The 20,047-nt window shown below is 40.6% G+C and overlaps 1 protein-coding gene across 2 annotated transcripts in view; it reads right to left on the bottom strand.

Annotated features, from left to right (window-relative positions):
- CLSTN2 (calsyntenin 2) overlaps positions 1-20,047 on the bottom strand; it is a 368,030-nt gene that overhangs the window by 17,913 nt on the left and 330,070 nt on the right. For both annotated transcript variants that reach the window (XR_013838896.1, XM_079975860.1), the window contains exons 10-16: positions 18,597-18,763; positions 13,547-13,695; positions 12,610-12,836; positions 6,970-7,140; positions 5,646-5,791; positions 1,529-1,652; positions 731-915 (exon numbers count right to left, since the gene is read on the bottom strand). Coding sequence is in view for 1 of the 2 variants with exons in the window: in XM_079975860.1 (XP_079831986.1) it covers positions 731-915; positions 1,529-1,652; positions 5,646-5,791; positions 6,970-7,140; positions 12,610-12,836; positions 13,547-13,695; positions 18,597-18,763 (1,169 nt within the window). In the remaining variant the exon portion in view is untranslated. The remainder of the gene's footprint in view (positions 1-730; positions 916-1,528; positions 1,653-5,645; positions 5,792-6,969; positions 7,141-12,609; positions 12,837-13,546; positions 13,696-18,596; positions 18,764-20,047) is intronic.

Here is a 20,047-nt window from a genome sequence, read left to right as displayed (position 1 = left end):
GGCATGCTTGCACCTCCTCTGCAACTGGAGAGGTAGCAGACTGGAGAGAACCCTTCATCATATATAATTCCATGAATTTTTCATTTTCAATGTAGAAAATCATCAGTCCAAATAATCAAATTACATTATTTTCCCCCATCAAGGACTTCCCTCAGCTCCTCTGTCTGATTTCTTTAAACATATTGTTCTCTGCGTGTTATAAAATTGTACATATCCTTGTCTTATCATGTGTTCAACTAATACATTTGTGGATGTTTATTCAAAACCTGCCAAGGAGTCCAGATCATTTTGTTGTCTTGATTTTAGGGTTTTCAAAGAACTCACAAGCCTTTTTCAAAAGTTCCTTACCACTGATGCTGAGCTTCTAGAACATTGACATATCCACTACTCTGGTCTCTTGACCTCTATACTTGTATGGCAGGAAGTCTAAAATGAGTGCCTAGGTGTGTACAGCTGCACAGACAATCTATGCTATCTGAAACTGTGATTGTGCAGTTTCAGACATATACATGTGTAGGCACCTCTTTCATACCATTTGTGTATGGGTCATCATAAATAGATGGTATAGACTAGTTGTGTGGAACCTTTGGCCTTCCACATATTGTTGAACTACAGCTCCTATCATTCCTGACAACTGGCCACACTTGCTGGGCCTGTTGAGAGTTGTGGTTTAGCAACATCTGGAGGCCCAAAGGTTCCCAACATCTGGCATCATGGCATTGCTACTTACCTCCATAGGATTGACAGTGATGGTCAGAGCTGAATCATCCCAGTCCATTTCATTTTCTTTACTGCTTTCACTCTCCTTTGAGCTGTGCTTGTAAGCTGCTCGAATTCTATATACTCCCAAAGCTACTATGAAGACTAAGATACTGACACAGACAACTATGACAATAGTAGCCACACTTGGAAGTACTGAAATGAAACAAAAATGGGAAAATTAAACATAGCTGTCCTATAGCACCTCTAAACAGATATTATTGTATTTCTATCTCATGAAAATATGTGCACATATAACTAAATACTCATTATAGAATACTGTCATTTTAAAATGCTTACTGTGACCCTCCCCCCTTATTTCTGGCCATGGCAACAAGCAAAAACAATGGTCAATGCCACAGTCACACTTCCCTTTGTGTAATTTCATGACACCGAATTGGTGAAAAATAATAGTTTCATTTGTAATGGAGGTTACATATCTGAACTGCCTTTTGCGCATGGAACTTGCATATGGAACCTCCCAGCATACTTACTAATATGATCCCCCCCAAAAAAACTTTTTTATATAGAAAAAAGGAAAGTGGTTCCACTAGTGCCTGTGGCTTCTGATAGCTGCATGTGTAGACTATATGAAAGAAGTGACCTTTGAATTAGAAGCTGAGGACAACAAACAAAGAAAGGCTATCACCTTTGCATCCACTTATAGAGCCAAATGAAATTTGGCTGCTACCGGGAACCCAGTGCTTGACTAGATAGATTTTGGTCTGATCCAACAAGGCAATTCATATGTTCTTAATACATTTAATACCTGAGCCATGAATACTGTTTATGCTTTCCTCTGGGTGATGAATAGATTGGAGAAACTGCGGCTGTATTACCATATGATTTACATATTCCATGGTATTGGAGTTGGAACTATGTAGAATATTAACCTAGAAGAGGAAAAAGAGGATTGATGTTGCAGATGAGTAAGTGGGCAGTTCAATCACCTGCCTCTCTCCTGTCTAAAACTCTGGTAGAAAAGTTAATCATTGAACAGATGTTTGAGCCGTTCCCTTCCTCTGAGAGAAGGCAGTTAATTCAAGGCTTGATGTGAAGAATCAGCCTCAAAATTTGCCCAAAAAGATGCATTAGGAGAAGAAAATGCTCATTTAGAGGGAAAGGTTGTGAAAAACCAGATTGTCAGCACTATGACATCAGTACTTTGGGGGTGGCAGGAATTTTGGGGAACATTTGCTATAGTCATAAGAGGAATGAGTCTGGACTGAATGGTTTGGCGGCATAAACATTTCAAAACAGTAAATGAGGCAGTGTTACAGTGTCATGTCAATATCCTTGTCTATCTGAAGTGGAGCGGTGGCATGAAGTGGTCCAGCTGCTATTCAGCATCCTGTCACCCTGAAAGAATGACTGAAGTTTCACAGTTCAGCACAATCTTACACTGGCATAAATTTACAAGAAGAGTTTTATGAAAGGCTCTGTTATCCACTGGGTGCAGGAATCTTCCACACAGAGCAATATTTGATAATAACATTCTATCAGTTTTGCTATTTCCTGTTTTTTTAATGACCAACAAGAGAAGTCATAAGCTGGTCAGTATTTTAGACATTTGTGGACTCAAATAATGTAGAATATTTCCCTACATTGTCAGTTTCAATGACAACATTCAACATTCTCAGGTTTTAACAGTGAAATGCTATACATCAATTTGGGCACACTTAACATTATAGCCACTCTATGGGAGCAGAACACACAATGCGAGCCATTCTGAAAGTTTCTCCACCAATGGTAAGAGAAAGCTGGAGCACTCATACCTATGGAGAAGCTACTGACTGCCTTTCTCCATTCATTGTTTATCCCCCTCCCTTTTCTATGTTATTAGAATCTGATAAGGAGCAGGGATAACCATTCCCTAAGAGAAAAGATGAAGGACCAACAATAGATGGAGAAAGCCAAGTAGCTCTTCCTTCACTTTGTGTGTGATTATTTATTAATTCAGCTTTCCTTTCCTATTTGTTTTAATGGTACTATTTAACTGTTTCTTTTAATTATGGATATTTATGGTTTTTAAAAATATTTTTTATACTTTGTAAACTGCTTAGAAGACTATTTTGGCATTAAGCAGTTGTCAGGGGCTCAGGAGCAGAAGCACAGGGAAGAGGGGAGATAGAGAGCGAAGGGGAAGAATCTGAGGGCAGCGTAGGGGAAGATGACAGTGGCCCGAGAGATTCCATGAGCCTCTCCAGCGAATCGGAAGATTCACAGAAGGGGGCTCCGATGGCCAGGGCAAGGGGGGTCCCGGGAGGGACGCACCAGAAGCTAGGGGCCAGCAGCGACTCCCAAAGCAGCAGCTGTAGATCGGGACCAGTTTCCCCACCAGAGCGTAGCGGGGGGGAAGAGTCCCATGTGTCAGGGCAGGCTTCCCCTCCAGTGGGGAGAGAAGATGAGTCAGGGCTGACCACGCCCCTATCGCTGAGTGAGGGAACGGAGGGGAAGTCAGATCCAGCTAGCCCCCCCGAAGGGGGAAGCAGTGACAGGAGCAGTGTAACGGTCAGGAGGAAGGTGGCCGGGTGGGCGCGTGCGCCAAGTTCAAATGTACAGGCGCGCGGGACAGCAGGGAGCTCGGATTGGGAGCCAGGTCCTAAAGCACGCTGGAGGCAGGGGGAAGAATCCGGGGACTCTTCAGCATCAGAAGAGTCCAGAAAGGGCAACACCCTGGCGGGCAGACAGACCCAGAGGAGGAAAGAACAACGGAAGAGGCGGAGTAAGGCTAGAGTCTTAAACTGGTGTCTAGGGGGAGGAGACTCAGACGGAGCTTCGGCGGTCTAGGGTTTAAGACGTAGAGCTGCACGCTACGGCTTTGGAATGGAAACTGAACTTCAATAAAGACTTTTGTATATAACCACGACCTGGCGTTGGTCCTCTGTGAGCTGGGACCTTGGGCAGCTCTGACAGCAGTATATAGTCATAATCAATTTCTTTCCCTACTGCTCCCAATGTCAGTCTGTAAGCATTTTATGCTTGTTCAGCATCCTCAGTATTCAGTAAGCTGCTTTTAGACTCCTCTCCCTTAGCCCCTGAAATATCTGCTGAACTTCTGCAACCCTCAGGTTTCCCCCAAGCTTGCCTTCAACTACCTCTTGTGTTGATCTGCTGTTTTGGTTACATAAGTAGAGACACTCAAAATATGAGTCCACAAAATAGGAGTTTCTAGCAAAGGAGGGCACTCTAGGAAGTTGTTTAGCTGGCAAAGATAGATAAAAGACTGTGATAGAAGGGTGATGGAGAAGTGGTCATGTGCCACTGTGAAATGGCAGGGCTGTTATATCAAAATAGGATGGCTCTGACTGTAATGAGCAATTGACAGTCACTTAGTGAAAGGAGATACAAAGTCCACAAGTAGAAACTCCTGACACAGTGATGGAAAATCCCCCTTCTCTACAAAGGAGAGGATGCTGTGAGTCCTTAGTGAGACTTATTGAAATGCTGTTTCACCCCACAAAAGGGATGAAAGAAGATCATGATGGGAATGCAATTTTAGTTCTATCTTCGAGTTGTTTTCTGTCCCTTCCATCTGCCTGCTCTCATCTTTGCCCAGTTTCACTTACACACTGCATAATGTCTCTGACAAGAGCTGCCACAGTCAGCAGCTGTTGCTCTTAGAGTGAAATGCTATCTACATGGTGTGTGTGAAGTTGAGAGCCAGAGAGGTGTGCAGAACAGCAGTTTAGTATGCACAAGACAAATAGTCGAGAGCCTTTGAATTTAGGAGAGAGATGGATGAAGGAGAGCTAATTATAAACAGAATGGCACCCTGGCACAAGGAATTCTGCCCAACTGGATAACACAATATGTCATAAAATAACATTTCCAGATACTTCACATGTGCCATGCATGTGCAGAAGTGTCTAAGGCTAAGCCTTCCAACTATGCACCTCCTTAGGTGGGACCCCCACATACATCGTGTCTAGTAACTAAAAGAGAGTGCAGAGTGGGTTCCATGCAGGAAAGAATCATCACAGGCATCATAAATGCTTTTAAGTCCCCATTTCTGTCCTATTAATATACTTGGAAGATATCAATTCTTTCCTCTCCTGGACTTACATTTGGAATTTCTTGCCAATCCATGTCAATCGGATGTGTTACCTTTGAAACTACTCATAATGAAATTCACTCTCACAGTAGCTAAATATCTGAAAGTATATTTATCAAGTAATATCTGAGGAATAAGTAAATAAATACGGTAAATAGCACACCTCCATTAGCTCTCTGAAGTAAGCTATTGCCATGATCCCTGCTTTTCTATTCAATTGGATACTGGGAAAATGCATTACATAACAGGATTGATACAGTTGTTGGGTGTTGGTGGAAAACATGATGTACAGAACTGCTTCACAGATAGTGGGCTCTCTGTGCCTCTGATCTGATTATAATTCTACCATTTCAACTGCTATCATTTACTGCCTAGTCTACACATTGGAACCAGACAAGTCAATGGTTAAATTGGCATGCAAGCTGACCACAAATGGCTATGTTCATTGCTTATTCATATATTCCAGTAAATACTGGAGAATGCTTATCAAGAAGCAATATTTTCTGAGGTAAACATTATATGAACACAACAGGCAAAAAAGACCAGTTTTAATCTCTGGTTTAAAATCTAACTATGATACACATGAACTCTGGTAATGCTGAAAGCTGGGGGAGGAGATGGAGTATCGTCCCAGCCTGTTGGGTAGTGTTACATCTGAAGTGATCCATGGAAATGCACTGAAAGTACAGGGGGCACATTATAGAAACGAATAATTTTCACACTGCTTGAATGCAGGATTTTAAACATTTACTGTGCTGAATAGTTAGGCAAAAATAAAACTCCTTTTTTAACATGGAAACAGTGGTCAACATACGTTTTATACAAGACTTACCTCTAAATTAAATTCATTGCTGGTGTAACGTCCATTAAGTTCTGAACACTTGATTCTAAACTTCCTGTCAAAGATGGAAGATGTGTGCCAATTACGATAGCGTAACTGTCGCAAGACTTGTGCGTAGTTTCTCATTGTGTCCACACCTGAAGCCATGACATCATCAGTAAGTAAATGAAAACATACACTGCACAGACTATAGCCATGAAATAAAAATAGGGCTGTTGTTGTTTTGGCAAATGAATAGCTTAATAATTTGAATGTTAAAATATGACATTAAAAACACATGCATCTGAGCAATGCATGAAACAAAAATTATATGCCTAGAAATCATAATGGGAACAAACAGACATGTCATCACTAGTATTAAATCAATAAGGCTAGTTTCACAATACGCACTGAAAATCAAAGTTTGTTTTCCCCATGTTAGTCCTATTCAAACATGGGCTAAAAATGAGGAGAGATGCACACACAGTTGTCCCCACATTGAGAGGGAAGGTCTGAAGGGAGATTCTAAGGAATATAAAGAGAATCCTTCCCATGACTGGGATACCTGCCTTACTTTGAAAATCCCCTTATCTTGAGATCCCCCTTCAGAACTTCCTTCTTAACACAGAGCCAGAGACCAGTGCCTGTAGGAGGTGGGGTTGAGCTTTCAGGTGGGCTCCCTTTCCTCTTGGAAACCATATGTGTTTGCCCCCAAAATCTGAAGTGGCATATCAACCCACATCCCACCATCTTGTAGTACAGGATAGGATATATATTCCTCAACATGGACAGAACAAAAGCCAGGCATAACTGGCAAAAATAATAAATACTATTGGTGGCTAATAACAATCCTCTTTAGGGCTGCATCTTTTTATAGAGATATAACATTTTCCATTCATATTATTTTGAAGAAAAGAGACATATATTTAGGGACTGTTATTCAAATTATAAACACCACTTCTTTTTCTGCTAAGTGCTACATTAACAGTATTTAGAAATCCGAGGTATTTTATTATTTCTTTGGTTTAAAAAGCAAGAGCTGATCTAGTACAGAAAACCTAAAGCATTTACTTGTTGGAAGTCAGCAATAACCAGGTCATCTGCATCCAAATGGAGGCAGGGTCTTCTCCCCCATAGCAGGACCCCACATCCTTCAGAGAACAATTATTCACATGATGGATTTGAAGCAACTCTTTCTAAGTTTCGCCATGCTAATGAATTCTACTCTTTCCTTAAATAAAAGGCTGTAACTTCCAAATCGCAAAAAAAGAACATTTAATTTTAAACTTAGAAAATAAGTCGAAAAGGGGAGGAAAGATCAAGAAATTAAACATACCGTATATTGAATACCCTGCTGTGGAGTTTGTAGCATCCAAGTGTTTTCCTTGAAGTTCTGTCCGATCCAGTTCTAAACATTCATGTGTGGGGTCCAGTTCTGCTCCAATTACCAAAATGTCACAAAAATCCAAGTTATGGTGCATTTCTTCTAGGGTAACTGGTTTATGGACTAAGGATCAAACAGGAGACAAACACAAAAGATCCTAGTTAAAAAGCAGCTTATGGTGATACTATACAATGCACTGCAACATGAGCTGCCCCGTTAATAGGGGAAATACACCTACATCAGCCAACGCTGCACTCACTTGCAGAAAGTGGCTTTTTGCAGCCTTCCCCTATTCAGAACGGAATGGGAGAGTAGACATCCAGTCCTGGTATCCAGTGAAATGTGGCCATTGAGGGGAGGGGTTTCAATGTAGGAAAGACTTAGTCAGTACAAATGCAGAATGAGGAGGAAGCACAAACAGCCTCTTGCACATTTTGGAATTTTGAGGAAACATTTACGTAGATTTTTGTAGGTGACGTAGGAGGCACTGTGGGCACATTGGCACCCCCAGGTGCCACATTGGTAACCCTTGCGCTAAGACAATTGGAAGCAGTGTTTGAAATTCCCATTGTTCTAGTCGCATTTTGCGACAGGGAATTTCATTAGCGCAAGCAGTTTCTGAGCTCTGGGTGCAGTACTGCACCTAAGACAAAACCGTTTTTTCCTCCCCACTTCCAGCTGAAGACGGGAGAAGAAACCCTCTTAAGAATATTAGGGGGGTGGGCAGGGGAAGAACAGGACCATATGAAAAATGAACATAATATTTTAGCTGCAGTCCATTCATTTTCAGCTTTGTATTCTTCTTATAAAAATAAGCGCGCCTAGACATTCTGTTGTTGCGCCCGTAACCTGTAGGCTTAAGGTGCCATTTAGCTGCTAGCTTTCATATCTCCATTTGTACAATGTTTGGAAGATGTATTAAAGCACAGTATAGGTACTGGACATTATTTGGAAAGCACAGAATTAAAATTTAATCTTGGAAACAAATTTACATATGGATAGTTTTGCTGTTCTGCTGTCAATGTGTACTGACACCAACAAGGCCTACACAGTATGAAGTACAGAAACCACGTAACCAAGGAGTTGTGAACTGGAGCAAGACTTCTTCTCTGCCAGTACATTTGTCTCAGTCACTTTATTACTTAAAGAAGGAGAAGAAGATCCAGTACCACCCATCTATGCAACTTGATGATTGTTAATGGGCAACGCTTGTAAAACTTGAGATATAAACTTGCTCTATTTCACTACAGAGAATAACAACTATCTTGTCACAGAAGGAAGAGTATGCAAATTTCATATTTAATTCTCTGGTCCACTTGGCATCAAGTGGCTGGAAAATTGACTTAAACTGTTTCTCTCATGGGATACATGTGGAAAAACATAAAAGGAATGTCTCTTGTAGAAAAGTCTTTTGGCAGTTATGAAAGGCTTCGGCCCCACATGTGATTGCTGAAAACCTTTCCACCATGGTGGTTCTCGTATTGTTGGGATAACATTTTAAAACACTGTATGTTCTGTGATAATCAGAACTGCAAGCCAGTCTGTATATCCCTGGTACAGTGGTACCTCGGGTTAAGTACTTAATTCGTTCTGGAGGTCTGTTCTTAACCTGAAACTGTTCTTAACCTGAAGCACCACTTTAGCTAATGGGGCCTCCTGCTGCCGTCATGCCGCCGGAGCACAATTTCTGTTCTCATCCTGAAGCAAAGCTCTTAACCTGAAGCACTATTTCTGGGTTAGCGGAGTCTGTAACCTGAAGCGTATGTAACCCGAGGTACCACTGTACTCCTGTAAAGTTCCTGCGTGCAATTTTCTTGTAATGTAAGTGAATTGCATATAATGCAACATGAGAAAGAGTTTCTCATAAATCTGATTGTGGAAAAGTAATGTCTAAATTGGACTGCAGGGTTCCAGCATAAACAAAATTATCCCAATACGTTAGGAAGCCTAGTCCTAACATAGCACTATATCCTAGTTTCTTTGTTTGCACTAAAATATAGTCCGTTTATTCTTTTATGCTGAGGGTGAGTGACATTTGCACTGATTCCCTCAAGTGCATTAAATATATATTCACAGGTGCAAAGACAGGCACTTTAATATTGCTTTAGCTACCAAAGAAAACATAACATATACAAAAATAGTTCCAAGTTAAATAGGACGCTGATAAAATATATAATTCAATGTTGTGAGCCAATGATTAATGTTGGTAGCAACATGGTTTACGGCAATTTGCTTTACCCACTTTTTCCAGCTATAATTAAAAAGAGCATAAGCTTATAACTACAATGGACCTGAATGCTTTTCAAAATTAGATTGTCAACATTTGCTAGCAAATGCTTTCAATTCCATTCAAAATAGTTTGTGGCCAACTAACAATTAGATGCATTGTGGTACCAATGTTTCAGGAAACTACCGTATAATTCCTCACTGTGAAACATTTCAGCCTCTCTCAAGCTCCATAATACATAATTCTAGATGTAATCTAAGTATTTCCTACATGGCTCAGGGACTGACAATGCCATAACCGCCCATGAGAAATGTTTGTCTTCTGACCCAGTTTAGCTCAATAGCACTGTCATCTGTTTTACTGTCCTGTGGAGCATGGGGCATGACCAAGGCAGGGATCAGGGTAAAATGCTACTGATGCAGGCAAACTGGTGTGTTCATGTACATGCACATGTGTTTGTATGGATAAAAGCAGCATCAAAATTTAGCAAATGCCTGGATAAAGGAAGGAAGCAGTGAAAGATGATGCCTGAAAAATCAGAAATGAAAGACAAAATTAGCTCTAACAATGACAGAGAAAGAGGGAAACTGATAAGTGGTTTTGAGAGAAAGAAAATGAACGTGTTTCATTATTTCCCCACTTAGCTTTATTTTCTCTTATTGAACTTTCTAGTTTTACAGCAGTGCTGGATTAACATCAACCACTGAACATATCTTCAGAGTGTAATTTCCTGCTCCATCTACATCTCTTTCATATAAAATTGTTTAAAAATATACAGCATTACTTTTCATTTGGACTCTCATTTAATTATACTGGGGCAGCTAAGAATTCTGAGACTTTGATTTTATTGTAATATCAGATGTAAAATAAAACAATTGTATGCACAGTTTGATCTGTATGATTTTGTGTGATTATGGGCTTCTCATTCACTACCTTGCATAAACAAGAATAAAAGCTTTTTTTGTGGTGAAGTGGAATGAGAATGGGAGGAAATAGAAGGTATTTTGTCATTATTTAAATATATCTGTTGTTTTTCTGTTTTTAACTATTCTTAATTATCTTGAGTGTACATGTCCCTCAGCTTTAATAATAACAGTAATAATAGTAATAATAATAATAATAATAATAATAATAATAATAATAATAATAATAGTGATTTGTTTGCCGCAGAGCTACTGTGGGTATCAGTCCACTGCAAGATTTGGCTCTTCTACTGAGTCAAGAGAAGCACTGTGTGCTCCAATGGACTCACTGCAACTCCTAAGTGCGTAGAGGATTGTAGCCTGAGTTTGTGTAACTCCTTGCCATATCACTGGAATGAAGACATGGGCACCAGATAAGGATGACAGGAAGTCTGACCTGTGTGTGATCAATTAAAACCACTTTACCTCCTTTCAGTACAAATTATACCCTTTACTAAGGTGAAAGTCAAGAACATCCATTCCCATGACTAGTTTCTGATGGGCAGCCTTCAGAACCTGACCTGCATAGTTCCAAGTATCAGTTAAAACAGTCTTAAACTGGTTGGTGCTCTTCACAACCCACACCTTTTGCATACGCAGATAACACTCTTTAGACTGAGAGTACTGAGCTAATCAACCTTAGTAATAAACCTAAGGATTGTGGCATCTTCCCCATGTTTCCTGTGAGAGGTTGGGTCAGGTAAGCCTCCTTTCAGCAGTCTGATTCATCAGGATGCTGACTATAACTTTCCAGCCTCTCTTTACCTCTTTCCACATGTATTGTGCCTGCCAACTGAGACCTACTGTGTTAAAAACAACCAGCTTAACAATAAGAACCCACCAGATACAATACATCACATAATTTTGGATTGCCCTCCTTTCAACACCCTTCACAGAGATCTCCTAGGGACTCCCCTACAGTTTTAAATATTGATTTACAAAGAGTTTGTAATCCAGTATTTGTTGAGGGGTGGTACTCCCAAAACTATCAAGATTGTTTTGGGGTATTTAGCCGAGATATTTAAAGCTAAAGCTAAAGTTGTCTGATTTATTCAGTGGCTGCTATTTAGTATTTTATATATTGTATGTGTTTGGATTATCAATGTATTTGGATGACTTTGTGTGATTTTATTGTTTAAACTTATGTCAATAAAGGCCAAAAAAGAGAAAGAAACAAGAAACAAGAACCACCAATCTTTGGGAGCCTATGGGCACATTTGTAAGCCACAGAAACTATATTGGCCATACAACTACACGTCAAATATCTGAAGGGCAGGCGCATGGAATATAGAGTAAGCTTGTTTTCTGCTGCTCCAAAGGGCAGGCCCTGAACCAATGGATTCAAATGACAAGAAAGGAGCTTCTGACTAAACATTAGGAAGAATGTCCTGACAGTAACAGCTGTTTGGCAGTGGAACAGATGACCTCAGAAGGTGGCATGCTCTCCTTCATTGGAAGTTGCTGAACAGAGGTTGGGTGTCTATCTGTTGGTCTGTCAGGGATTCTTTAGCTGTGATTCATGCATTTCAGAGGGTTGGACTAGATATCCCTTGGGTTCCCTTCCAACTCTACAGTTCTCTGATTCCATGAACTCTGTTATAATCCCCTCCGTTATAATCCCCTCTCCAAAAAAATCACCCATGCTACATTTAAGCTTGTAAAAAATTCTATTGGATAAAAGTTTCTTTCAACCTAACGTTGGGTGCGAGGACTGGATCCTGTGAGCACCATGGAAAATAATGTGTGGACTCAGTGGGAACTACACTGGCAACCCATACAACAGTGCAGGCAATAAAAGGGGCCATTCATCTGGCCAATTCTGACAGATATCTAAAAAATCTTACGTGACTCCTAAGAGGAAACCAGCTAATCCTGCACTATCTAAGCCTGGTTGGATAGACAGGACATTGTCGTCCAAGGAGGGAGGCACTGAGACAGGCACAAATGTCTTGAGTACAGCAGCTGCACTGCCACTGCCACCCAGACATGAGGCAGCATTTTATTTGCATTCTGTTCCTGTCATGGGAAAGAGGCTACTGCCCCTCACCAAAATACATAAATACAAAATACAAAATGAAGCATAATGGTGAGGTGAAGCACAAACAACAGAGATGAGGCATTCAGAGTACTACTTCTAGCCACATCTACTCTGCAGCATTTCCCTCCTAAATTATAATTGTTGTTGTGAGCCTAAAAAGGGTGAAAACATATTGCCTTTCAGTGTACCTAAGAAGCTTCATGGATTATAGAAGGCTACAGAACCTTTGGAGGAAACCTAGCTGGATCTATTATTTTTTAATATTAAGCATGCAATAGGTTCTGTCTCAGTAATATGTCCTTCTCTTCTACCTGGTGCTCAGTCTCTACTGTCACAGAAACCATAAACTCTTAAAACCCACAAACCTCTATCTTCAGTTTCCTTCAAGTCAGGAGGGTGTTCCATTTTAGTGACTGTGCTGACAATTCTGATATCCGGTAAAAGAATCACGCCTCTTTCTTGTTCAAATTGTGCAGCCGGTCTTGCAAAATGATCCATCCCACTTATTGTAATCTTGGGCTCCTTGGCCTGAAACACCATTACATAGGCATCTATATCTGGGATACTAATGCAGACATCTTCACCAAAACATCTGAAAAATATATTATTCATTAACTTCATGGAAGAGGTTTTAGTGTACATTCTTCCTTTGCAAGAAGCACACAGTCTGATGAAAAAACATTTCAGCCAATTCCTTCTTTTTTGGAATGTTAGCACATTTGCCTTTCCCCCCTGTCATAGGGCAGCTATGAACCTACTCAGCTCCCTGTGAACATTAGGAGCACAATTACTCAAATTATGTAAAGGGTAGCTGAGCATATCATTGGTAGGCATGATCTTTAGTAAGGTCAATGCACACATACCATTTAAACCCCTTAAATAACATATAACCAACAGTCAATTGTTAAATCTGATTAGATGGCTTCTAATTGTTAGGCATTTTACATTAGGTACTCAAATTGATACTTAATGGGTTTGATATAGCTATCTTGTTAAATGTGCATCACGAACCTAATCATCCATTTTACACTGAATGCATCAGGAGGCCATTTCACACACATCCAGAACTCTATATGAAGTCAATGGGCATGCAGGAATTAGGAAATTACTGTATAGCTGAAATTATTTCACTGTAAAAGTAAATGTAATTCTTAAGCTATTCGCCAATTCATTAAAAGACCAATTATATTGATAGATTTTATTTTCATGCCATTATTCCACATCCAAACCTGTAAGGTTCTTGATATGAGGTTTAATGAAGTATAAGCAATGGTTGAATCAAGCTCAGTGAGTATAACTTACTGGACTTTGGATGAGACTTTAAGACGGCGAATGCCTGAAGTTGGAAACTGTCTTGAGTTGATATAGGAGACCTTTTGGAGAGCTTGATTTATATTCACAATGTCATCTCCTTCTATTACAAGTACTGACTGGGAAGGATTGAAGTGATACTGGTGGGTGGGGGGCAAAGAATATAATTAGTATTTAGGGAAGTAACATAGGATGAGTCATTAGAACATTTTGAATAACAAACTTCTAAAAACTGTTTCACAGAGACCAGTTATATTCCCATCAAAAATTTTTAAAAAACAAACCTACAACCCTGTAATTTTATTAGCTAATGTTTGTTCTATATTTAAAAGCCATTTATGAGCAAGCACCCACCAGGCACTCATGTACCATACCTTTTAGTAATTATTGCAGCTATAATTAACAGTAAAATAAATTAGAAGTCAGTGGAAGCACTTTGAATCAAGACAATTTCCTCTACTCTTCATATTTAACCATCGTGCTTTTGCCATAACTGCAGCTTATTACAATGAAATATGGGGGTCATTTTTTCTCTGCAAGTTCAACAAAAATATTCTACTTTGTCAATTCCTTCCAAATCTTTATTCTAAATGGGCAGATGCTTTCTTATTCCACTATAGCAATGAGTGTCTAGTAAATCCAAATCACAAAATGCTATTGGCCTAGTGGTCCATACATGAAGCAGAATATGGTGTGCGTACAGTGGTGCCCCGCAAGACGAACGCCTCGCAAGACGGAAAACCTGCTAGACGAAAGGGTTTTCCCTTTTGGAGGCGCTTCGCAAAACGAATTTCCCTATGGGCTTGCTTCGCAAGATGAAAATGTCTTGCGAGTTCCTGCGGGTTTTTCCCCCCTTTTCCCCCCCTTTTCCTAAGCCGCTAAGCCGCTTATCAGCTGATCTGCTGATAAGCCGCTTAACAGCTGATCGCTAAAAGCCGCTAAACCGCTAATAGCGCTAATCCGCTAAGCCGCTAATAGCCGTGCTTCGCAAGACGAAAAAAGCGCTATACGAAGAGCCTCACGGAACGGATTAATTTCGTCTTGCGAGGCACCACTGTATATGAATTAGTAGAGACCAATAAATACAACTTCTGACTACAGGAAGATGTGCCATATTTTTTAATTATCCAACATGTAAACGCTGGAAGGGAATGTCATCGCCTGCAGCAGGTTGTATGATATGTTAATTATGTTTAGAAAGTTGAGGCAATTTTACTCGGTTTTAGTAATTTAGCATTTGTATGTTTTAAAGTATGGCAGAAAATTTCTCTTGATTTTCTCCTTTTTTGTAAAGCGCTTTAAACAATCATACAGAATATAAACTTTATTCAATAAATGAAATAAATATGAGATCAGGATTATATTTTACTTCACCTATATGTCACTAAAGGTAAAGGTAAAGGTACCCCTGCCCGTACGGGCCAGTCTTGACAGACTCTGGGGTTGTGCGCCCATCTCACTTAAGAGGCCAGGGGCCAGCGCTGTCCGGAGACACTTCCGGGTCACGTGGCCAGCGTGACATCGCTGCTCTGGCCAGAGCCAGAGCCAGAGCCAGAGCCGCACACGGAAACGCCGTTTACCTTCCCGCTGGTAAGCGGTCCCTATTTATCTACTTGCACCCGGAGGTGCTTTTGAACTGCTAGGTTGGCAGGCGCTGGGACCAAGCAGCGGGAGCGCACCCCGCCGCAGGGATTCGAACCGCCGACCTTTCGATCGGCAAGCCCTAGGCGCTGAGGCTTTAACCCACAGCGCCACCTGCGTCCCTCTATATGTCACTAGACATTGCTAAATTCGCTGTAGATGAAAGAAACTGTGCTCGCTTGCTCAAGTTTGTTAGAATCTCAACATTTGTATCCTTAGTTACGGTACCTTTGTTTACTTTATTAGCCTAGACCAGTGGTTCCCAACCTTTTTTTGGCCATTCCCCACCTAAGCATCTCTAAAATCCTGACCCACTCCCCCTCCCCCCGTGACATATAATTCTTATTATTCAAAAAATGAACTCCTATTCATGTGGAGGAAGCCTAATAGACCATTCACTGTTAATAACTCATTCTCGAATTGCCCTCCTTAAAAATCAAATCACGCCCATGTGGGGCATGTGCCCCACGTTGGGAACCATTGGCCTAGACAAAATGGCACAATCCATGTATATGAAATGGCAAGTGTAACAACAGATGACTAGTGAACATCTAATTACCAAGCTCACCTGCACATTCATCCTGTTCTTGTTTCCCAAATTAGGTAACGTTTCAGACAATGCTTCCTATCTCTTTGTTCCAGATTTGTGTTTTATATTTTTATGAAAAAGCTACTTGGCATGCATGCACACGATTTGCTTCTATGTACAGGTATGATTTGTATACAGATTTATTTTTATTTTTATTGAAAGACAGGCACAATCTGTCTTTATTACTGTCCTGTTCAACTCTAGGGCCAACTGCAGTTCTTTCATCAGGACATGTCACTGTCAGGCCAACTAGGAAACGCTGCATGAGACCCTATTTCTGACAGCTCCTCTCATTTTCCTCTCCTGCTGTCACACTGACTCTCAAAATAGCTGAAAAGGTAAAAATGAAAGGAGGATCTTGAGCCTTGCCAGCTTGTAGATTGGAGACAGAGAATGTTTTGAAGCTGAAAAATTAAACTCTTGCATTTATTTCTCCCACCCGCAGCTGCTTCACAGAGACAGCCGCTTGTCCATACGAGATCAGCCGTTGGGAGGCAAAACAGAAAACAAGAAATGCTGGCACTCCTCAAGCAGGCTTCAAAGAATTGTCAGCTGCAAACAACAGTGTACAAACTGCGTTTCCTATTGATCACCAGATAAGCAAGAGCTGATGGAGGGCAACATACATTTTTAATAAACAACGTATTTCTTTATACATATTTGCTCACAGCCAAGATTTTATACAAAATATTTTTAATTTATGTTTGATAAATGTGAATTTAGCTGCTACTGTTTCTTTGAAGACGAAGAAAACCCTGGGAAATAATGTGTTTGCATCCTTACAACGGAAAAGCAACTGCTGAAAATATTTCCACTTGTTAACCTACGACTATGATATTTAGATTTTAAGCTTGCAAAAAGAAAACTTTGCTCTCCCACACATCAACCACTCAGCCTGCTTTCTGTTGTTTTGTACAGGGGTTTCCAAGTGCCCAAGTGGTGTTGGGCACTCCCCCAAAGCACTGAGCACAGTGCTGACAAAGTCCCTTGTTCTGGGGTTCCCAAAGCCCAGAAGGCTGTAGCCTTGAGCCAGTCATTGCCTCTCATCCTAACCTAACTCACAGGGTTGTCGTGGGGAATAAATGAGGAGGGGGTGAACCATGTACCCCACCTTGTAGAAAAGGAGGAACATAAATGCAACACGTAAACTAAATTATAAAATGTTCCATATTCTTCTTTTGCATCCTGGTCTTGAATTCAAGCTCAAGGAGTAAATAATCTTCCATTGCAGGGACAGCTTGAATTCAAGCCAGGGATCCAAAGAATTATCTTTTGTCTGCAGTTTCAATGCAAGATGGAGAGGCACAGAGGTGTTTCCAGCTATACCACCCCCTGAATTTGTAGTTGTGTAAGAAGCTGCTGCTGCAGGAGAGAAACTGTGAGTAAACCATGTGAGGAGTTACTGCCTGAATGGCGATGCTAACAGGGCAGTGGATTCTTTGTGAAAGCTGAGGACTAGATGCTTGATCAGATTAACTTGATCGTTGCCTAATTTGTAGCGGACATAGCAACAGTGGGTAGGACATCTAGGACAGGTGCGGAGAACCTTTGACCCTCCATTTGTTGCTGGATTACAATACAGTCATACCTCAAGTTGAATGTGCTTTGGGTTGAACGCGTTCGAGTTGCGCTCCGCAGCAACCCAGAAGTAACAGAGTGTGATACTTCCAGGTTTCGCCACTCGCGCATGCAGAGACGCTCAAAATGACGTCACACGCATGCACGGAAGCAGCGAAACACGACCTGCGCATGTGCAGACACGCTGTCACATCTTGCGTTCCGTTCGGGATGCAAACGGGGCTCTGGAACGGATCCCGTTCGCATCCCGAGGTACCACTGTACCCAAAAATCCCTGGCCATTGGCAATACTTACTGGGACTGATGGGAGTTGTAGTTCAGCAACATCTGGAGGGTCTATTGTTTCCCACACCCAATCTAGGACCAAGGACAAACAGTTCAAACTCCCTTGTTATTTTTGCCACTGCTAGGAGGTGTAATGTTGCTACATTTATAATACTGATTTTTTTTGGGGGGGGGCGTTGTATGCCGTTGCATGCAACACAATGTAGCTTTGTTTATTATTGCTGTTACTATCAAATTATACTTGCAATTGTGGATTTTGTGATGTATCTTTGTAAGCTACACTGAGAGTAATTTTTGTGTGGAAAAGGGGCATACAAAAAAGTGTTGATGATGAAGGGAAAGTTTATTTTTTATTTTATTATTTATTTCATAAAATGTGTACACTGCTCAGTCATTAAAATACTCATCAAAGTCATTTACAAATGATAAAATAGTAAAATCAAGAGGGGGAGAAATCACATTTGGTGGTAATGTCAGGTGACTGGCAGGTGGGCGGGGCTGCACACCTGTCCAAGTGGCCCATGGGGTTGTGGTAGTTGAATTGTTGATCCCATTTGCCTCCTCCATCCAGTTACCCATCCCTGCTCTAATGGTAGTCATCTTCAAGGTGCTACAGTAACTGTAGCACAAGCCTGATGATATGTGTGCTGTATCTCCTGGAGAACGTGCATGTTTCTATAGAATGTCTCAAACATACCATGAGCAGAACTGAACGCTGAAAAGCCGAAGGGTTATGAAACACCCATGGCACTTGGTACCTATAGGTTTATAAAGGCAAAAATGGAAGCATTCAGCGCCACATAGCCCCTCTTCTGCTCAGCTGCTTTCTTGCATGACTTCATGGCATATTAGATGGCTTCTGGGAATACATTTGTACTCTACCTTGTGCTCTTCACTTCATAAATCAGCTTTAAATGTTATCAAAAATGATGTCAGTTCATCCCTCACCTTTAGTCCTTGGCCAAGACTCTCCAGGGAGTTAATATCCAAACCTTCCTTGCAGGCTTGCAAACAGGAAATCACTTTCTGACTCTCAATTTTGCCCGGTCGGATGGTTAGGCTGGCAAGGCTGCCATGGAAAAACTGAGCAAATCTGGGTTTAGAGACTTCACCTCCTATTAAAAAAAGAAGCACAAATCGTAGTTGATAATAATTCATAGATACATTTTTATTTATGGCTATCAATATTTCCAACACAATCTTTAAACGTCTGAGACAATTGACAATCCAGCTGCTGTTGTAATCCCAAACAGATTTCCAAATAGAAAATGGCTCGTACATTGTTACTATTTATGGTTATAATGCTCCAGACCTATTTGCACATTCTAATTCCCATGCAATTAGATTGCATGAGGGAAAGTGGGGGCATGTGCACTAGCTCTGCCCCCTCCATCCCTGTCCTTATCATCTGTCACAAGCTGAAGGTAAATGTGTGCAATGACGATCCTGCTCTACTCCCCATGCAATTTCCCTGGAAGAAAAGGCTCCCCACCTTTTCTTTTGGAAGGTGTCAGGTATGATGACAGAGGGAGGTAGAGGTAGCACACTCATTTCCCTCTTGTGAGGGATTAGAATGTCTCAATATCACCATTTATATTATTAAAAACTCCTGCTTTCATATGGGAGTCTGATGTAAAAATGCATTCTAGTCGGAGACATGGCCCTGCAGCAAGTGATGTAAAAGCTGCTTCGACGATTTTAATTTAGAAGCAGCATAAAGCTAAACATCAAACTCTGTTATATTTTAGAAGATATTTGTGATTCTATAGATGAAGAAGGAAACCTGAAAATAACATGCTGTTTAAAAACAAAGCACCAACCAAATGAAAAGGTCGTCTATGCTGCTTGCTGGTCCTGGGAATAGTAAATCTCTTATAAAGCAATATGCAATTAGTTACTGTTAAATTAACAAAATGGCCTTCCTACCAAATTTGCTTACCTTCTATATAAACTGACATTATGCTGCTTAGTAATGACTGCCTGTGATGTATAAAACTAAATAGAAATGAGTGGCTGATAGAGGAAAGAAAAACAGACTCATTATGGAGTAAATTAAGGAAATAAACCCATTCAAGATTAACATCTGATTTCAGTCATGCCAGTGGGTGAGGTATGGGTGAATCAGAAGCAATTGTATTTTGCACATTGATTTCATGCACATTGATTTATTGGGGTATAGGCTGCTCTGGTTTTATTTCATCAATATCATAATTGCATACTGAGGTTGATTCTCTTACTGATTCCTGAAACTCGGTACCTTATAATATGCATCAAGCCTGCAATTACTACCACCAAACATTTCACAGAACATTTTTACTTGGTTTTATATTTTCTACATCTGCACCACATTATGATACTAACCCATATGATGTATATTTCCGTATTAACAATGAACTACT

This window comes from Podarcis cretensis (assembly GCF_951804945.1).
Source record: "Podarcis cretensis genome assembly, chromosome: 5".
NCBI lineage: Eukaryota > Metazoa > Chordata > Lepidosauria > Squamata > Lacertidae > Podarcis > Podarcis cretensis.
The sequence above is the reverse complement of the archived record's forward strand: the minus strand, read 5'-3'. Positions and strand labels throughout refer to the sequence as shown.